The sequence below is a fragment of the Falco biarmicus genome, chromosome 7, assembly GCF_023638135.1.
Source record: "Falco biarmicus isolate bFalBia1 chromosome 7, bFalBia1.pri, whole genome shotgun sequence".
Classification (NCBI taxonomy): domain Eukaryota; kingdom Metazoa; phylum Chordata; class Aves; order Falconiformes; family Falconidae; genus Falco; species Falco biarmicus.
In genome coordinates this window covers 40,893,589-40,908,817 of record NC_079294.1, presented here as the reverse complement: position 1 = coordinate 40,908,817, position 15,229 = coordinate 40,893,589, and the positions used below count along the sequence as shown (strand labels likewise).

The 15,229-nt window shown below is 44.9% G+C and overlaps 1 protein-coding gene across 2 annotated transcripts; it reads left to right on the top strand.

The window, feature by feature from the left end:
- Positions 1–2,855: 2,855 nt before the first annotated feature.
- Positions 2,856–14,627, top strand: LOC130153110 (potassium channel subfamily K member 16-like). Of its 2 annotated transcripts, none has more exons than XM_056347563.1 (5): positions 2,856–3,412; positions 5,419–5,539; positions 8,139–8,305; positions 9,846–10,011; positions 13,722–14,627. In XM_056347563.1, the coding sequence occupies exons 1-5, from the start codon at positions 3,218–3,220 to the stop codon at positions 14,078–14,080; spliced, it is 1,008 nt and encodes a 335-aa protein (XP_056203538.1). In that variant the 5' UTR covers positions 2,856–3,217; the 3' UTR covers positions 14,081–14,627. The 2 variants fall into 2 exon arrangements, with proteins under 2 accessions (XP_056203538.1, XP_056203537.1); XM_056347562.1 differs by having other exon boundaries at positions 2,861–3,412; positions 9,843–10,011.
- The last annotated feature ends 602 nt before the right edge of the window (positions 14,628–15,229 follow it).

Below are 15,229 nucleotides of genomic sequence, written 5' to 3'. Positions count from 1 at the left end.
ATCTATTCACTAGGGGAGCAGAGTGAGAAACAGGGAAAGCCTTGATGCTGTTCAAACACTGTTCAGTGAAAACTAGAACATCAATGTGTTATCAGTACTGTTTTTTCAAAAATCTAAAACACAGCAGCATGTGAGCTGCTATGAAGAAAATTAACATTATTGTAGCCAGGCCCAGTACATCATGGCAGATGGCAACACTATGCCAAACTCTTTGCATGCCCTAAAAATGCGAAAAGAATCTCAAAACCTACAGGCTTGATCCTAAAGGGTGTACAGGCTGACACGACTCTAACATTTGTGGGGATTTTGCCTGAATCAGATCTCTGGGCCACAGCAAACAAAGCATCTTCATACTGATTCCAATGTGACTTCTCTATAAAGAAGTCTTTCATGGCATCACAGGATCACAGGGTAACTCAGGTGGGAAGAGACCTCAGGAGGCTTCCAGACCAATGTCCTGCTCAAAACAACATCAGCTCTTAGGTCAGACCAGGTTGCTCAGGGTTTATTCCAGCTGAGTGTTAGAAAATCCCCAACAATGGAAACTGTACAACCAAGAGGTTTGCAGACCCTCGGGTTCTTCTCCCCAGTGCTGAGTCCTGAGCCTGTATCCTTGCAAGGTATTCTGCATTCCCAGGGGGATGACTTTGCATTGGTCCTTATTGAATTTCATAAAGTTCCTGTTGGCCCATTCCTCCAGCCTTAGTAGGAGGAAGCCTGCAAGCACATCACCTGGGCCTCTCAATTTGCTGTTACCTGTGAACTTGATGAGAGTGCATTTCATCACCTCTTCCAGGTCACTCATAAAGATGTTTGACAGGACAGACCTCAGAATAGATCCTTGTAGTACTCCACTACACTAGGCAAAGTACAACCCATTAACCATTAACCTTGGAATATCTTTAGTATCTTTATTGATGATCTGGGTGAGGGCATCGAGTGCTCCCTCAGTAAGTTTGCAGGCAACACCAAGTTGGACGGGAGTGTTCATCTGCTTGAAGATAGAAAGGCTCTGCAGGGAGGTGTGGACAGGCTGGGTTGATGTCCAAAGCCAATTCCATGAGGTTCAACAAGGCTCAGTGCCAGGCCCTGCACTCGGGCCACAGCAACCCCACGCCACCCTACAGGCCTGGGGCAGAGTGGCTGGGAAGCTGCCTGGAGGAAAAGGCCCTGGGGGTGTTGGTCAGCAGCCGGCTGCATATGAGCCAGCAGTGTGGCCAGGTGGCCAGGAAGGCCAAGAGCGCCCTGGCCTGTGTCAGAAATAGTGCGGCCAGCAGGGCTAGGGAATGATGGTCCCCCTGTGCTCGGCACTGCTGAGGCCGCACCTCGAGCAGCGCGATCAGTTTTGGGCCCCTCACTACAAGAAAAATACTGAGGTGCTGGAGCGCGTCCAAAGATGAGCAGCGGAGCTGGTGAAGGTTCTGGAGCTCAAGTGTGACGAGGAGCGGCTGAGGGAACTGGGGTGTTGAGCCTGGAGAAAAGGAGGCTGAGGGGAGACCTTAGCGCTCTCTGCAGCTGCCTGAAAGGAGGCTGTGGCGAGGTGTGTGTCGGTCTCTTGTCCCACGTAACAAGCGCTAGGACAAGAGGAAAAGGCCCCAGGTTGCACCAGGGGACGTTTAGATTGATACTGGGAAAGATTTCTTCACCAAAACGGTTGTCAAGCACTGGGGGAGGCTGCCCAGGGAAGTGGTGGAGGCACCATCCCTGGAGGTAGTTAAAAGACGCGCAGACGTGGCGCACCGCAGCATGGGTTATTGGTAGACTTGGCAATGCTGGGTTTGCGGTTGGACTCGGTGATCTTAAAATCTTTTCCAATGTAAACAATTATATTATTCTATGAATCTGATGACATAACTGGTGTTTTCTTGGTTTGATTGTGCACCCAGCAACACTGTAGTGTCCTCTCTTGGATACACTGCAACTGGAAATATGGGCAGAAGAACCTGTCCAGGCCATGGCACATAGGCAACCTGCACGCCTCTATGTCCAAGGTTTTGCTGCAAGCTGTTGTGGCCATGTGTCGTGGTTTAACCCGACAAGCTGGCAACCAAGCACCTTGCTCACTTCCTGCCCCCAGTGGGATGGGAAGGGGGATCGGAAAGGAATGTAAAACTCAAGGGTTGAGATAAGAACACTTTAATAGGTAAATCGAAAGCTGTGCAGGCAAGCAAAGCAAAGCAAGGGATTCATTCACCACTTCCCATGGGCAGACAGGTGTTCGGCCATCCTCAGGAGTGCAGGGCTCCATTGTGCGTAACGGTTACTCAGGAAGACAAATGCCATAATGCCAGACATCCCCCCCTTCCTTCTTCTTCCCCCAGTTTATACACTGAGCATGACGCCATGGTATGTTTTTTTGACAGCATATGGAATACTTCTATGGCTAGCTTGGGTCACCTGTCCTGGCTGTGTCCCCTCCCAATGTCCTGTGCCCCCCCAGCCCTGGCAGGCCCAAAAAACCGGAAAGTCCTTGATTTAGTATAAACATCACTCAGCAACAACTAAAACCATCAGTGTCCTATCAACGCTGTTCTCACATCAGAGCCGAAACACAGCACTGCACTAACTACTAAGAAGAAAATTAACTCTATCCCAGCTGCAACCGGGACACCATGCAGGGCTGCATGACCCTGCCCTGTGCTGCAAGAAGAGAAGTGAAGCCCAGAAGAGCACTCCAGCTCCATTTCCCTGAAGCTCTCCCTGGTGGTTAGGGCAAGAAGGGGCTTATTGGTTCATCGGGGGTTGCCCTGGAGTCCAGTTCTTGGAGTTAGCAGAAGTCAGAGGAAGGAAAATGTTTTTCAAGCAAGCTCCCCTGTGGGCCCTTTGCAGGCTATCCTCACCTGTCCCCAGAGCCTCTTGAGCAAGAGATGGCCACCTGCCAGCTCCTCACATCCTGACTCGCTTTTCCTGAGAACTCAGCAAGGCAGAGTTTCACAGACAGGAGGAAATCCCTAAGCAGCATGCAGCCCAGAGAGTGGAAAGTTTGGGGGTGGGGTGGGGTTGCGTTTGTGGTTTTTGTTGGTTGGTTTTGTTTTTTTTTTCACCCAACTTCCTTAGGAATGTATTTGACAGCTCACTGTCCCTGTCAGCACAGGATCCCAGTGGAAACCGAAGCTGGGAGGGCTCTTCCTGCCTGTGGGAGGCTTCCCAGGAGTGTGAGGGATTTTCTAATAACCACATTTTACTCCCTGTCCCTTGCTGCGTCCCACCAAAGGCCATGTGCAGTGGCAAACTGCAGACGGGTTTGCTGGTGGTTGGCTACTTCATCTACCTTCTCGTGGGTGCTGCCGTTTTCCAGGCATTGGAGAGGACTGCTGAGAAGCAAGAGAAAATGGCAGCTGCCCAGATGAAGGAAGCTTTTCTGCAGAACTTCACCCACCTCACGGTGGCAGAGATGGAGCAGTTTATGAAGGTAAGTACCAGCCCTGTGGAAGCCTTTTTTCCCTCATGTTTCCTCATCAGAGCTGTTTCCTACTCAGCCTAGCTAAACAGACAACTTTCACTGCGTTCCTACTGCAGATGACTTTAGCAGACCCCAAGCCCACTCTCTGGTCTGAGCAGGCAGGCCACTCTGATAGTAAATACAGCTTGTGTAGCTTGACCAGACCTTATGTGTTAGATATTAACAGTCCCCATCCTGCAATGTCCTGACTCCTTGGGGTTTTGACTCCTCTTGATTCAGCTTTTGGTGGGGCTGTGCTCATCTACAGTGGGTGGCATGGCAGGAAAAATGAGCCTGTCTGAAATGAACGGACATGGTTGCCACCTATAGAGTGTCACAGAAAGCAAAAGGAACAATACTCTGAAACAATTTGTTGGGCAAAATAATAAACCCAAATCACTACAAGGAGGGTGGCATAGTCAGGTGGGTTTTTACTTTTTTTAAACATTTTTTTTTACTTTTTGAAGATGCTGCAGAAGTGAAACAGGTAGCCTGGCCATGGGAAAGGTGTTTCTGGTCATGGCACAGGAAGCTGAGAATGAGTATGCCTGTCCCTTTGTGTTCGGTATTTCCTAGCTCTATCTACTTCAATGCAGAAAAAAAGGGAGAGTTCAAATAGCCTTGCTGTAAACATTTCTGCATGGGAAACTAATTGAGCTCTTAATGGGCCAGTTCCCAGGACAAAGAAGGAGGTGAAGAACCAGTATTTCTAATAACACAACCAGTGATCCAGCCCCCAGTTCACGTATGCATGCATCCTCTTCACCATGGATGTTTTTTTGTGGGTAGGGGAGGGAAAAAATAAAGAGGAACTTTTCAAGACTATGACATTTTTGTGCAAGGGCTGTGGAATGGTTTCTGTTACCCTTGATTTTCTGGGACACCAGCAAAAAAGATAGTGAGGGAGGAAGAGCGGAGGAAGACTTTTCTGGTGCAGTTTATTCCATCTTGTGTCTTGCCTCTTGCAGGGCTCAGCCCAGGATTTTATCTAGGTTGTTTCTGTACAAGCTAGCCTGCCTTCCAGATATCCAGTCCAATGTTCTCTGTTTGCTAAAGGCAGGGAAAGCTGAGTACTGTTTGGTTTGGGTCTTTCATTATTGTATGTTTTCTTTTAACTTAAAAAAATATTAATAGCACTTAGCATTAAAACCAAGGAAGAAGGGAAGAGTCTGAAAATGCATAACAGGATAGATGATAGGGCTGGAGGGTCTTGGGAGAAACATCCAGTCAAACCTCCTATGGCAGGGCAGTTTCAACTCAACCCAAACCATCTCTGACAGATGTTCATCTAACTTCATATCAAAGGCCACATTGTAAATATGTGCGTATGTGTTCATGTGTGCAGTTTGGAGAAGAACGTGTGTGTCAGGTTGAATTCTGATTGTGGTCGCACCAAGAGTAGTGCTTTGGAAATCAACGGACCTTCTCTGAATTTAAATCTGTGACACTAATCAGAACACAGCCTTAAAATGAAATTCTCTGTGTATGCCACATGTGCCCTGCTGTAACTCATTGATGCCCTTCTGGGAGGAAGCAGTCACTGCTCCATGGGCCTGCACACAGCTGGGTGATTAGATGCTGGATGCACCACTGCCACCTCAAGAGCAAACTCAAAACCAGCAACCAGCCACCCCACCACTTAAGCCAGTGGGCTGTCTTACTCTGCAAAGTCCTAGTCATCTGTAGGATATTTTTTTCCAAAGTACTTACCCTAAAAGAATGGAGGTCTTTGATCATGCTAAAAGAAACAAGTTCTCCTAACACCCACTAGAGCATTCAGCATAAACAGGGCAACAGACTAACCAAAACCACTGGCCGCCTGCTACGCAGCCTTGGAGGTGAAGGGGTGAATAGTGTCAGAGTGTTGCTGAGGACAGTGTTCACAGGAAAGGAGCAGTAGTTGGCTAAGTCTGTAGTATTCTTTTAGCAAGCACTTCAGCAGCCACGCTGGTACCAAACTTTGCTTTCCCTCCCAGAACCTGACTGAAGCCATTCAGAATGGAGTGTACCCTGTTGGAAATGAATCACAGATTGAAGATAGCAACTGGGATTTCAGTAACTCCTTCTTCTTTGCAGGCACAGTTGTCTCTACAATAGGTAGGTCTAATGTGTGTGTGATGCTTATTATGTCAGGTTATGAGGATCCAAATGGATAATACTTTCAAGGGTAAAAACTCCAGCCCTTCATTATCATGGATGGTAAGCAGCAATGCACTTGGTCCTGAGACCTCACCACTACACAGCTTTTTGTGCATTATTTTGGCTTGTGAAATACTAGTAGCCTTTCACATTATTTCCCACTTGTTTCCTCTTTTTGAGCCATCTATTAAAATGTTCCCTATGATGCCAGTTGTGGGAGGGAGATCACTTTCCCGGTCTTTATTCTAGGGTCAAATAGGTTTTAAATGCTGTAAAGCATAAAAGAATGGTAGGAAAGAAATGAACTCTGCTGTCTCAATAACCTGTGCTGAGCTGTTAGTGCACATATTGAATTAGTAATATGCCAGGAGGAAAAGAAAGGGAAGGGGGCAAGGCAAATGCTGAGACTTTTACACTGCTGCTTCAAGCTGTTCTGAGCTTTTCACGGACTGCCTGCCCCTGCCTGCCTCTCCCTTTCTCTCAAATATGCATTCCAAAGAGTGCAGGCCTGCACATTTAAGCATAAAATCCGCACTGTTGGCTTCTGCTTCACGCTTTCATGCAGGGAAAGTCAAATCTGTGTTTTTGCAGAGTAAAGCTGAGGCCTCACTCCTACTACACCCTAGGCACAGCAGCTCCACCGATCTGTGTGTGGCATGTCACAAGGGCCTCAGTGGTGTTGCAGCATCACAGCAGTTGTGTGTTATATGAAATCATGTGAAGACCTCCTGCAGTAGAAGAAGGAAAGGCTATTGACCCATCAGATCAATAACAAATGTTCCATGATTGGAACAACATTCACATATCGATAAAACATCCCTAGTTTGCCAGCAGCCTGCTACTGGCCAGTCCATTCATTGCCACCACCTGTATTATTGTATTTTTTCACCATAGCATTTCTCTGCCAAACAAATCAGCTGCTTCCCTCAAATTAGTTTCCCTGGTGAGGCAGTGTTGTGGTTTAACCCCAGTCAGGGACTAAGCCCCACACAGCTGCTCGCTCCCTCCTGGTGGGATGGGGGAGAGAATCAGAAAAGTGAGAGAACTCATGGGTTGAGATAAAGCCAGATTAATAGGTAAAGCAAAATCCACACACGCAAGAAAAGCAGAACAAGGAATTAATTCACTGCTTCCCATCGGCAGGCAGGTGCTCAGCTATCTCCAGGACAGCAGGGCTCCATCACATGTAACGGTGACTTGGGAAGACAAACACCATCACTCTGAGCATCCCCCCCACATCCTTCTTCTTTATCCCCAGCTTTATGTGCTGAGCATGACGCCATACGGCATGGAATATCCCTTTGGTCAGTCAGGGTCAGCTGTCCTGGCTGTGTCCCCTCCCAGCTTGTGCCCCGCAGCCTGCTCGCTGGTGGGGTGGGGTGAGAAGCAGAAGAGGCCTTGACTTTGTGTAAGCACTGCTCAGCAACAACTAAAACATCCCTGTATTACCAACACTGCTTCCAGCACAAATCTGAAGCATAGACCCATACTAGCTAGCGTGAAGAAAATTAACTCTATCCCAGCCAAAACCAGCACAGGCAAATAGGCTGTTCCAGGAAAAATGCAACTTTGCCTGTTTCTCAGAATCTTCACTGCAGAGGTCTGTTGTGAAGGTACATCAGGTATTTCCACTCATCTTCCCCAGGTTTTGCTATGAAAATGGAATACTTCTGCAAGAAGGATCACAAGACAGCAGAAGCACTTGGGGGCCTAGCAGCCAATAAATCACTCTGTTGTTTTATTTGTCTTTTCCCCCAAAGAAAACATTGTATTTTCCAATTAAATGGATTAAAAGTAATTAAGATGAACCCTGCTCAAGAAAGTGCCTTTTCTCAGGGTCACTGGTAGAGTAGGGACATACACAAAGTACAGGACTCTTGCACTTGCGTAATTCATGGGGTCTAAGAGGAACAATGTCTTCAGTCCATTAAAGGACATGTTTGGACTTCTGCAGCCATTGTTCCACTACTTAGATAAATCCTCTTTTAGTAGGACTTTAAGACAAATATCTCTCTGGCATGAATAAATCAGCCACCAGTATGGTCTTGACTAATTAGTCTGTTCTAATGCGCACTGCACTGCCTCCAACACTGGAGCCAGTATGTGGTCAGAACAACTTACTGGCATTTAACCAGGGAGGTCACTAACACACAGGCAAAGCACAAGAAGCTAGAGATGGCTCTAAGTGATTCTGACATGGCAAACAGCCTGGGACTCCAGCCTTGATGTCTTCCAGGTCCCCAGACTTTTAGTTCCTGTCTTTCCATGTATTTCTCACAGGACAGTGCATGTTTTCCATAACTGCTTTTAGATTGTGCTATCATTCCCACTAAGGCTTGATTGGGAACACACAGTGCCCTCTGCATCACCCCAAACATACAGGGTGAGTCATTTCATCTGCTTACTGCCTTTTCCAGAGGAAAGAGTACATGTGAACTGAGAAGTGCTGACCACATCTTTCAGGGTCAAAGGCAGACCAGGTTGGGTTAGGTGTGAATGTGACTGTGGACCGCTCCAGTTCTCTGGAATATCCCCTTTGACCCATCTTTTTTCATAGGTTATGGCACACTACGTCCTAAAACTGCTGGGGGCCAGATCTTCTGTGTCTTTTTTGCTCTGTTTGGAATCCCTCTGAATATTGTTTTTCTACACCGTGTTGGTAAGATGCTCTCACTGCTGTGTAAAAAGCTGGGAAAATTCCTGTACGAGAAAGGAATGAGAAAGGTAATTGGGTTTACTTACTCAGGCACAGTTATATGCTCGTTTCTAGCGTTTTTTCTCAAGATGTATGCTGGCATTATCCTCTACTGTATTTGTTCTCATGCTGTGTTAGACATTGTGCTAGGAGAGAGGAAGAGGTATTCTTCACGTGCAAAGCTAAACAGACCAGGCAACCATAGAGGAGATATTCGGAGAAAAAGATGCACTTTGTCTACCCATCTAAAGGGCAGCAATCCCCTTTCAGCAATCAATGGAGAGAGTGGGCACCTTATCCCACTTCTCTAGACACATCTCAGGAGCTAGCATTCTAGGGAAGTGGCTGTCTCTCTTTGTAACCAGTAGAGAGATTAGCAAAAAGCAGATGAGCTGTAAAAAGCAGGTGAACTGTAGGGCTTTCAATGGATATTGACTCAATACCGAGTTTGTCACTTCCTTACTCATTATACAGTCCTTTAATCCCTCTCCTCCCCTGACTTTGACAGAAAGGAAACATCAGGTTGAAATTGTCCATTTGAGCCCAGTTGCTGAAAGGTGAGGAGGCACCTGTAAATGGTTAAAGACAGGATGTGTCTTGTCTGGTTCTGCCCCAGGTTCTCTGCAGCTGCTGCCCTTCTCTCACCACTACTGAGGAAGTGAAAACAGCTTTTCTGTGTCTCCTACTGTAATTCTTTTTCAGGACAAGGCATGAACACTACAGACAACCCTGTTCAAATTGCTAAATTTATCCCCATGTCTGGTGTACTTAAGAACATAAGGCTTGATGACATATAGACTTAAGCACATGCACAATGCACGAAGGCTTGAAAAATTATCCAAGTGTTGCCATTAATATCCAGACAATCTGGACTTATAAAATTATATACAGAAACAATATGCATGTCTGGCTAACAAATCTTAATATATAACAAGTTTTTTTCTGCAGTCAAGGCTTCTTCATGACTGCTGGGAAGTAGGATGGTTCAAAAGTTACCGTCCAGGCACTTCTTCATCAGGAGCTCATTTGTTAAAGGTCTTCTTGTAGTAAGGTATCCAGCGGGTAGGAGCCAAGTTGTAGCACTGACACAATGAAAAATTAAGTCAACAATCAAGACTCTTGGAGATCATACTGTCAGAAATGGTGTAAATATTTTGTTTAAAGTCTATATTCCCAGGCAATTTTGAACGTTCTTTAGGTACCACCTGAATACCTAAAAACTGAAAGTGAAGTCATCTGGTGAAAAGTGGAAATAGTCTGACTCCAGTAAAAGTTATTGGATAGGAATTCCTCCTATACTTGTGGTCATTGGAGGTTGATACAATCAGATAAAAGACTACATCTCCCAGGGCTACTGTGGACATGCAACACCCACAATACATGGCTTCTCCCTGCTTCAGAGCAAGGCTAAGGTACTTTCAGAGGAAAAGCACTCAATACAAATCCTTCAGTGCCTATGGTCCTGTTAAGTATTCCTAGATAACTACTCATTTTGAATAGCAACCATTATATATGGCCTACTAGGGTGTCAAATCATGATTATAATTGAACTTGTTTCTTTTCCAGAAGAAGATAGAATTTCTGACCCTTTTGTTCTTCCTGGCAACGGGCATCCTGGTTTTTCTGTGCTTGCCATCACTCTTCTTCCAGATAACAGAGGGCTGGTCCTACAGTGAAGGAATTTACTTTGCATTTATCACCCTCAGCACCATTGGCTTTGGAGATTATGTAGTAGGTAAGGTTGATTTCAGAGAGAAGGCACAGCAAAGCACCAAGGTTATGGCTGTAGTTACCACGGGTTGACTGTATGGTCCACCAATGTACTGCAGAGACAAATCTTCTGCCTGAGTCTTTGACTAGTCTTTGCCTGGTACAGCTCTGAGGGAAGTGCTCATTTCTCTGGGACTGCATGTGCTGGTGAAAGCACAAAACTGTCTAAATATAATGAAATGCTGTGCTTTGGGGTGCAAGAATCCAAGTATTTTGGGGAGGGAAGGGGGAGTGCAGAAGTGTGGAGAGAATTCAAGGAGCTTAGGAATTTGTGGGCCATCCAGTAGCTAAAGAGGGCCTACAAGAAAGCTGGAGAGGGACTTTTTACAAGGAAATGTAACGATAGGGCAAGGAGTAATGATTTTAAACTGAAAGAAGGTAGATTTAGATTAGATATTAGGAAGAAACCCTTTATTGTTAGGATGGTGGGGCACTGGAATATGTTGCCCAGAGCAGCTGTGGATGCCCCATCCCTGGGAGTGCTCAGGGCCAGGCTGGATGGGGCTTTGAGCAATGTGGGCTAGTGGAAGGTGCCCCTGCCCGTGGCAGGGGTTTGGAACTAGATGATCTTTAAGGTCCCTTCCAACCCATACCATTCTCTGATTCTATGATATACCAAAAGGGAACAGTTTGCAACAGTCATACAAAATAAGGCACATATCCCTGCTTTAGCCATCTAAAACATGTTTCAAAGTGTAAAGAAATAGCGATCATGTTTCAGAAGACATGTTTTTACACATCAGACTGAAAGGTGAAAATCCAGTCATGGGGAAGTGGAGAAATCTACTCTGTGAGAAGTGGGGCTTAAACAGATGTATCACTGTGAAAATGGCCTTCATCGGTCTCCTATGCATCCCTGGAGGGTCTCTGTCTTCACAAACCAGAGCTTAGGATTTCCCCTGAAGACTAACTGTTTAAGCTAAACTCTAGCATGCTGGAATGCTTCCCAAAACACTTCTGGGGATCTGCTGACCAAAATAGACTCTTCATGGAATAAGCTTCCAGAGCAACTCCAAAATGATCACCAGGAGCTGAATCAGTGCCCACAGAAGAAGCAATAAAACACCTGGACTCTACAGAAAATCAAAGATTTCTCTACAACCTGTCCCGCTAGCATCTTGCCAGCCTGAACTTGTCTTCAGTGGGTATACGAGAAAAAAAAAAACCACCTCTGAAGCGAATACTTGAACACCAGTGCTGTCCCTATAGAAAATCTAGAAGCCTCACCTTCCTCTCTGATGGAGAGTCACCCACCACACAACAAACCCTAGGCTCTCAAGCCTTGCAGAGATGCAGGGGAGGCTTTGGAGATCGGCTGGCAGCCTTGCTGTGTGTTCGAAAGATTGCTTACAGCAGGCTGAGAACTTTGGCAGAGGGAGCCCACAAGCTTTCCCTGACCTTACTTATCTTAGTGTCTGCTAAAGAGGGTGGGTAGTGCTTTGATGATCCAGTTGACTCTCCGTAGGACTGCTAGCCCTCACCTGTGTGATACACCTCAGACTTGAGTGACATGGAACACAGGAAGCTGGAGGGTGGCTGGTGCCATGCAGGAGAAAAAAATGAACGTCAAACTGACACACTCTTTTCCCTTGTCCAAATTACAAATGCTTTTTACAATAATGACAGCAAGTCACAGTCTGGAAACTACTACCTTCATAGCACTTTCCTCCTCTGCAGCCATATTTTATAAATACAGTCAAAAAATAACAATTAGATGGGCCTCCTGGCTCTGTGATTTTGTCTTCATTAGGATGACTTAACTGGAGCTGAAATACTTTTCCCTGCAGTATTTATCCTAATTGGCCTTAAACAGTGATAAAATGGTGATGTTTAATGCCTCACACCTTCACAATGAAACAAGCAGAATCAATGACTGCTCTGAGTATTATGCATTTAGAATTAATTACAGATGACAAACGGATTTACCCTGGCCAAGTGGAACAGAACAGGTTTGAGTTTATATGCATTTTAGTAATTCAGAACTGGTTTGTAGGTGTTGTACTTCAAGGAAAGATAAAGCCTGTTTGGGGTAGGGAGATATCCTAGGAAGATGGCATAGTCTGGATTTAACTGTTTATAATACATTGCACCAGGAGAGATTCAGATCGGATATTAGGAAAAATTTCTTCATCAAAAGAGTTATCAAGCACTGGAACAGGCTGCCCAGGGAAGTGGTTGAGTCACCATCCCTGGAGGCATTTAAAAAATGTAGATGTGGTGCTTAGGGACATGGTTTAGTGGTGGACTCAACAGTCCTGGGTTAATGCTTGGACTCAATCATCTTTAAAGATCTTTTCCAACTTATGATTCTATAATTTTGTATAGGTGATACCTCTAGGGTGAAACTCCCTTTGGGTTGTAAACTGAATTTATGCCCTGCTGAAGTTCAGTTTTGAGTTAACATTACAAAAATATTACTAGTTGCTTTGCTAACCCCACATCATGAACTTCAGATAAGATCACAAAAGGAGATGCTTCTGTGCAAGGCTGGCATCCTCTCTGCCAACCCAGCCCCCAGCTGCAGCAGAAGAAACATCTGTTGATCTAGCCAAACCAGCCCACACCTGCCCATTTCCAGAGCTCTTGCAAGATGAAGTACAAAAATGCTGCACATTGATCTATGCAGTACAGAGCACTGCAGGACCTGAAAATAGTTGTCAGTTGAGAGTTGCTCCTTCTGGGCAGCTTCACAATGGGAAATGATTCAGAAGGGTTGTGATGATGTCCCTGTTCATGCACATTGCTGTGTTACCTACTACGTGGAGTCACCCCTGACAGCAACTTATAGCATTCAATAAGCAATATCACCAAGTTTTCCTGCAAATGTCAGGGCCATATCAGCTGTATCATGATAATAACTTTGTGTGGGACTAAGTGGAGGAGGAGCAAATGTTCTCTGTGTGTTGGTGGTGGATCGCTGATGTCTGAAGAAACAAACAAAATGACCCATGCAGAAAAGCAAGTGTGCGATACTGGCTGAATGCTAAGAGGTTTGGACTGCATGAAATAAGCTTCAGTCCACAGTTTTCCAACAGAGAAGGTTGTGTTCCTGGCACATGTCAGTGAGCTCTCATCAGTCACCTAGTTTTTTGAAGGAGGAAGCTCCTGAAGTTGTTCGAAAGGGAAGTAGGAATTGCAACTACTCTCTGTGTGATCAAGGGTACCTATAATTTAAATCAAATATTTATTAAGTTATAATCACACTTTATACAAATACACAAAATTACAATAGCCTAGGTAATTGTCACATGGTTATGGTGGCCCATCGTGCTCTGCTTTTTGAGCTTTGGGAGTTTGGGAATATTTTCAAGATAATACAGTTTTATACTACTTCCCACATCATTGCATTAACCTGTAGATGCAGAGGTTGAACTGGGATTGATATGCTACAAGTGGGGAAAAAACCATCCTGCTCTGCTGCTAATTCTCCTCAATCTTAGTATATCTTTTTGACAGGCCAGCATGTTTGTGCTAGCATGTATCAGTTTGTTGCAACAAGAGGCTCTCCCAGCCTTAAATTAATGCTGGAGAGGTGAGAGACTCTACTGCAATGAAAGAGTCACCTGAAAGTACTCAACATAAAGTACATTGATGAATCCATTAGGCTGGCCCACTTCACACAGGCAAAGCAATTTTAAGTTGTTAATATTCTTCTTTCTCTCCCCTTCTCTGCAGGTAAACAGCCTGGCAGGAATTACTTTTCCTACTACCGATCACTGGTGGCGATTTGGATTCTTTTTGGCCTTGCCTGGATTGCTCTCCTATTTAATTTATTGACAACAGTACTAGAAGATACAGAAAAAATAATTGTCAAGGATCTCCACCAAATTGGAAAGGTGAGCAAGGACAGTGTAGCAAACCAACAGAGAAGATGCTGGCCTGCTCAATTTATTCTAGAAGAAGAATTACTGCCACCACGTGCTGGAGGGGATGCACAGAAAATTGAGTCATTAGCAGCAGATTCTGAACACACAAAAAATGAAAAAAATGTTTTTTCTCATAGCAAAACTTTTTCCATAACATATGAGAATTGAATTCTTCATTAGAGAGTTGCTAGTTAATTATTCTGAAGAAATTCCCATGGAAATAAATTCTCCTACCTTTTGCTGACATGTGACCTTTCAGAACTCTAACGGTAAGGTATTTGCTTCTCAATTTGCAGCTCGGTTGTATGAACAACCTGGGAAGTGGACTTGTTTTACAAGGTGTTTTTATGGTGCTTCCACAAAAATGCAGAGAAGGGGTGAGAAAGAGCTTGCTGGTTCTATTTGGGTTTTTCTGCTTGCAAGGAATCATGTCTCTTCCAGGAACCGACATGCACAAGCTTTTCTGAGGCATTGCACAGCACCTTTGGAAAAAGAAATAAGGGTATATAACTTAATAGATGCCTAATTTGAGCCATCATATTGGACAAGCTGTTACAATCTGAAAGACTTGTTTAAAGGACAAGACCTGAGCTCAGTTCAGAGGCACTAGAAGCATCTAATGGACAGGGCTAGAAAAAGGTTATCATGTTGGAAATTGTTAATTCTACATCATCCCGTTTCATACTAAGATGAATAAAGGCAATTTCACATTTCATCCCTGTGGCTTTCAAAAACCTTTCTGATTATGTTTACAAAGAATATATAAACCCATGTAATATAATTCAAATATAATAATTTTATTCTAAAAGCATTTTCTAAGAACAGATGCTCATTTGAATGGAGGAGTCATCAGTGCATTGGAGCCTTGCTGCTATGTTTGTATTCCATAGGAGCTCTAAAGTAGTTTAAAATTACACTATTGTGCTGTGCTAAGGTAGCTTTCCCAGTGCAAGTGCTGTCTAAACAGTACAGCCTTACCTTCAACCAGGTGAAAAAAGGATGTCGGATCTGGGCACAGTGGTTCAGATGGCATGCAGGCCATCCTTGGGCGAAGACCCCAGTCTTTAAAGGCTCAATCTATGCATCAGGTGCCCAGTGAGAGTCACAAGTGCAGGAAAATCCTACTCTGAAGTGCTGGCAAAGCAGCTGTGCTAGACACATAGAAGTGAAAAGTCCTATAGGTGTATATGGTTACACGAAAATCAGTCTAGTCCGTTTTACTGTCTCTGACCATGCCTACTAACATATGCCTCCAACAGCTTAAGAACGAGGCAGCTCTGCCATGCTCCTGCACTAGGGTCCAATCCCTCTTCCAGT

Coding starts and splice junctions, on each gene's coding strand:
- LOC130153110 (XM_056347562.1), top strand. CDS start 3,218: ATGTGCAGTGGCAAACTGCAGACGGGTTTGCTGGTGGTTGGCTACTTC. Junction 8,306..9,842: donor ACGAGAAAGGAATGAGAAAG/GTAATTGGGTTT, acceptor TTTCTTTTCCAG/AAGAAGATAGAATTTCTGAC. Junction 10,012..13,721: donor CTTTGGAGATTATGTAGTAG/GTAAGGTTGATT, acceptor CCTTCTCTGCAG/GTAAACAGCCTGGCAGGAAT.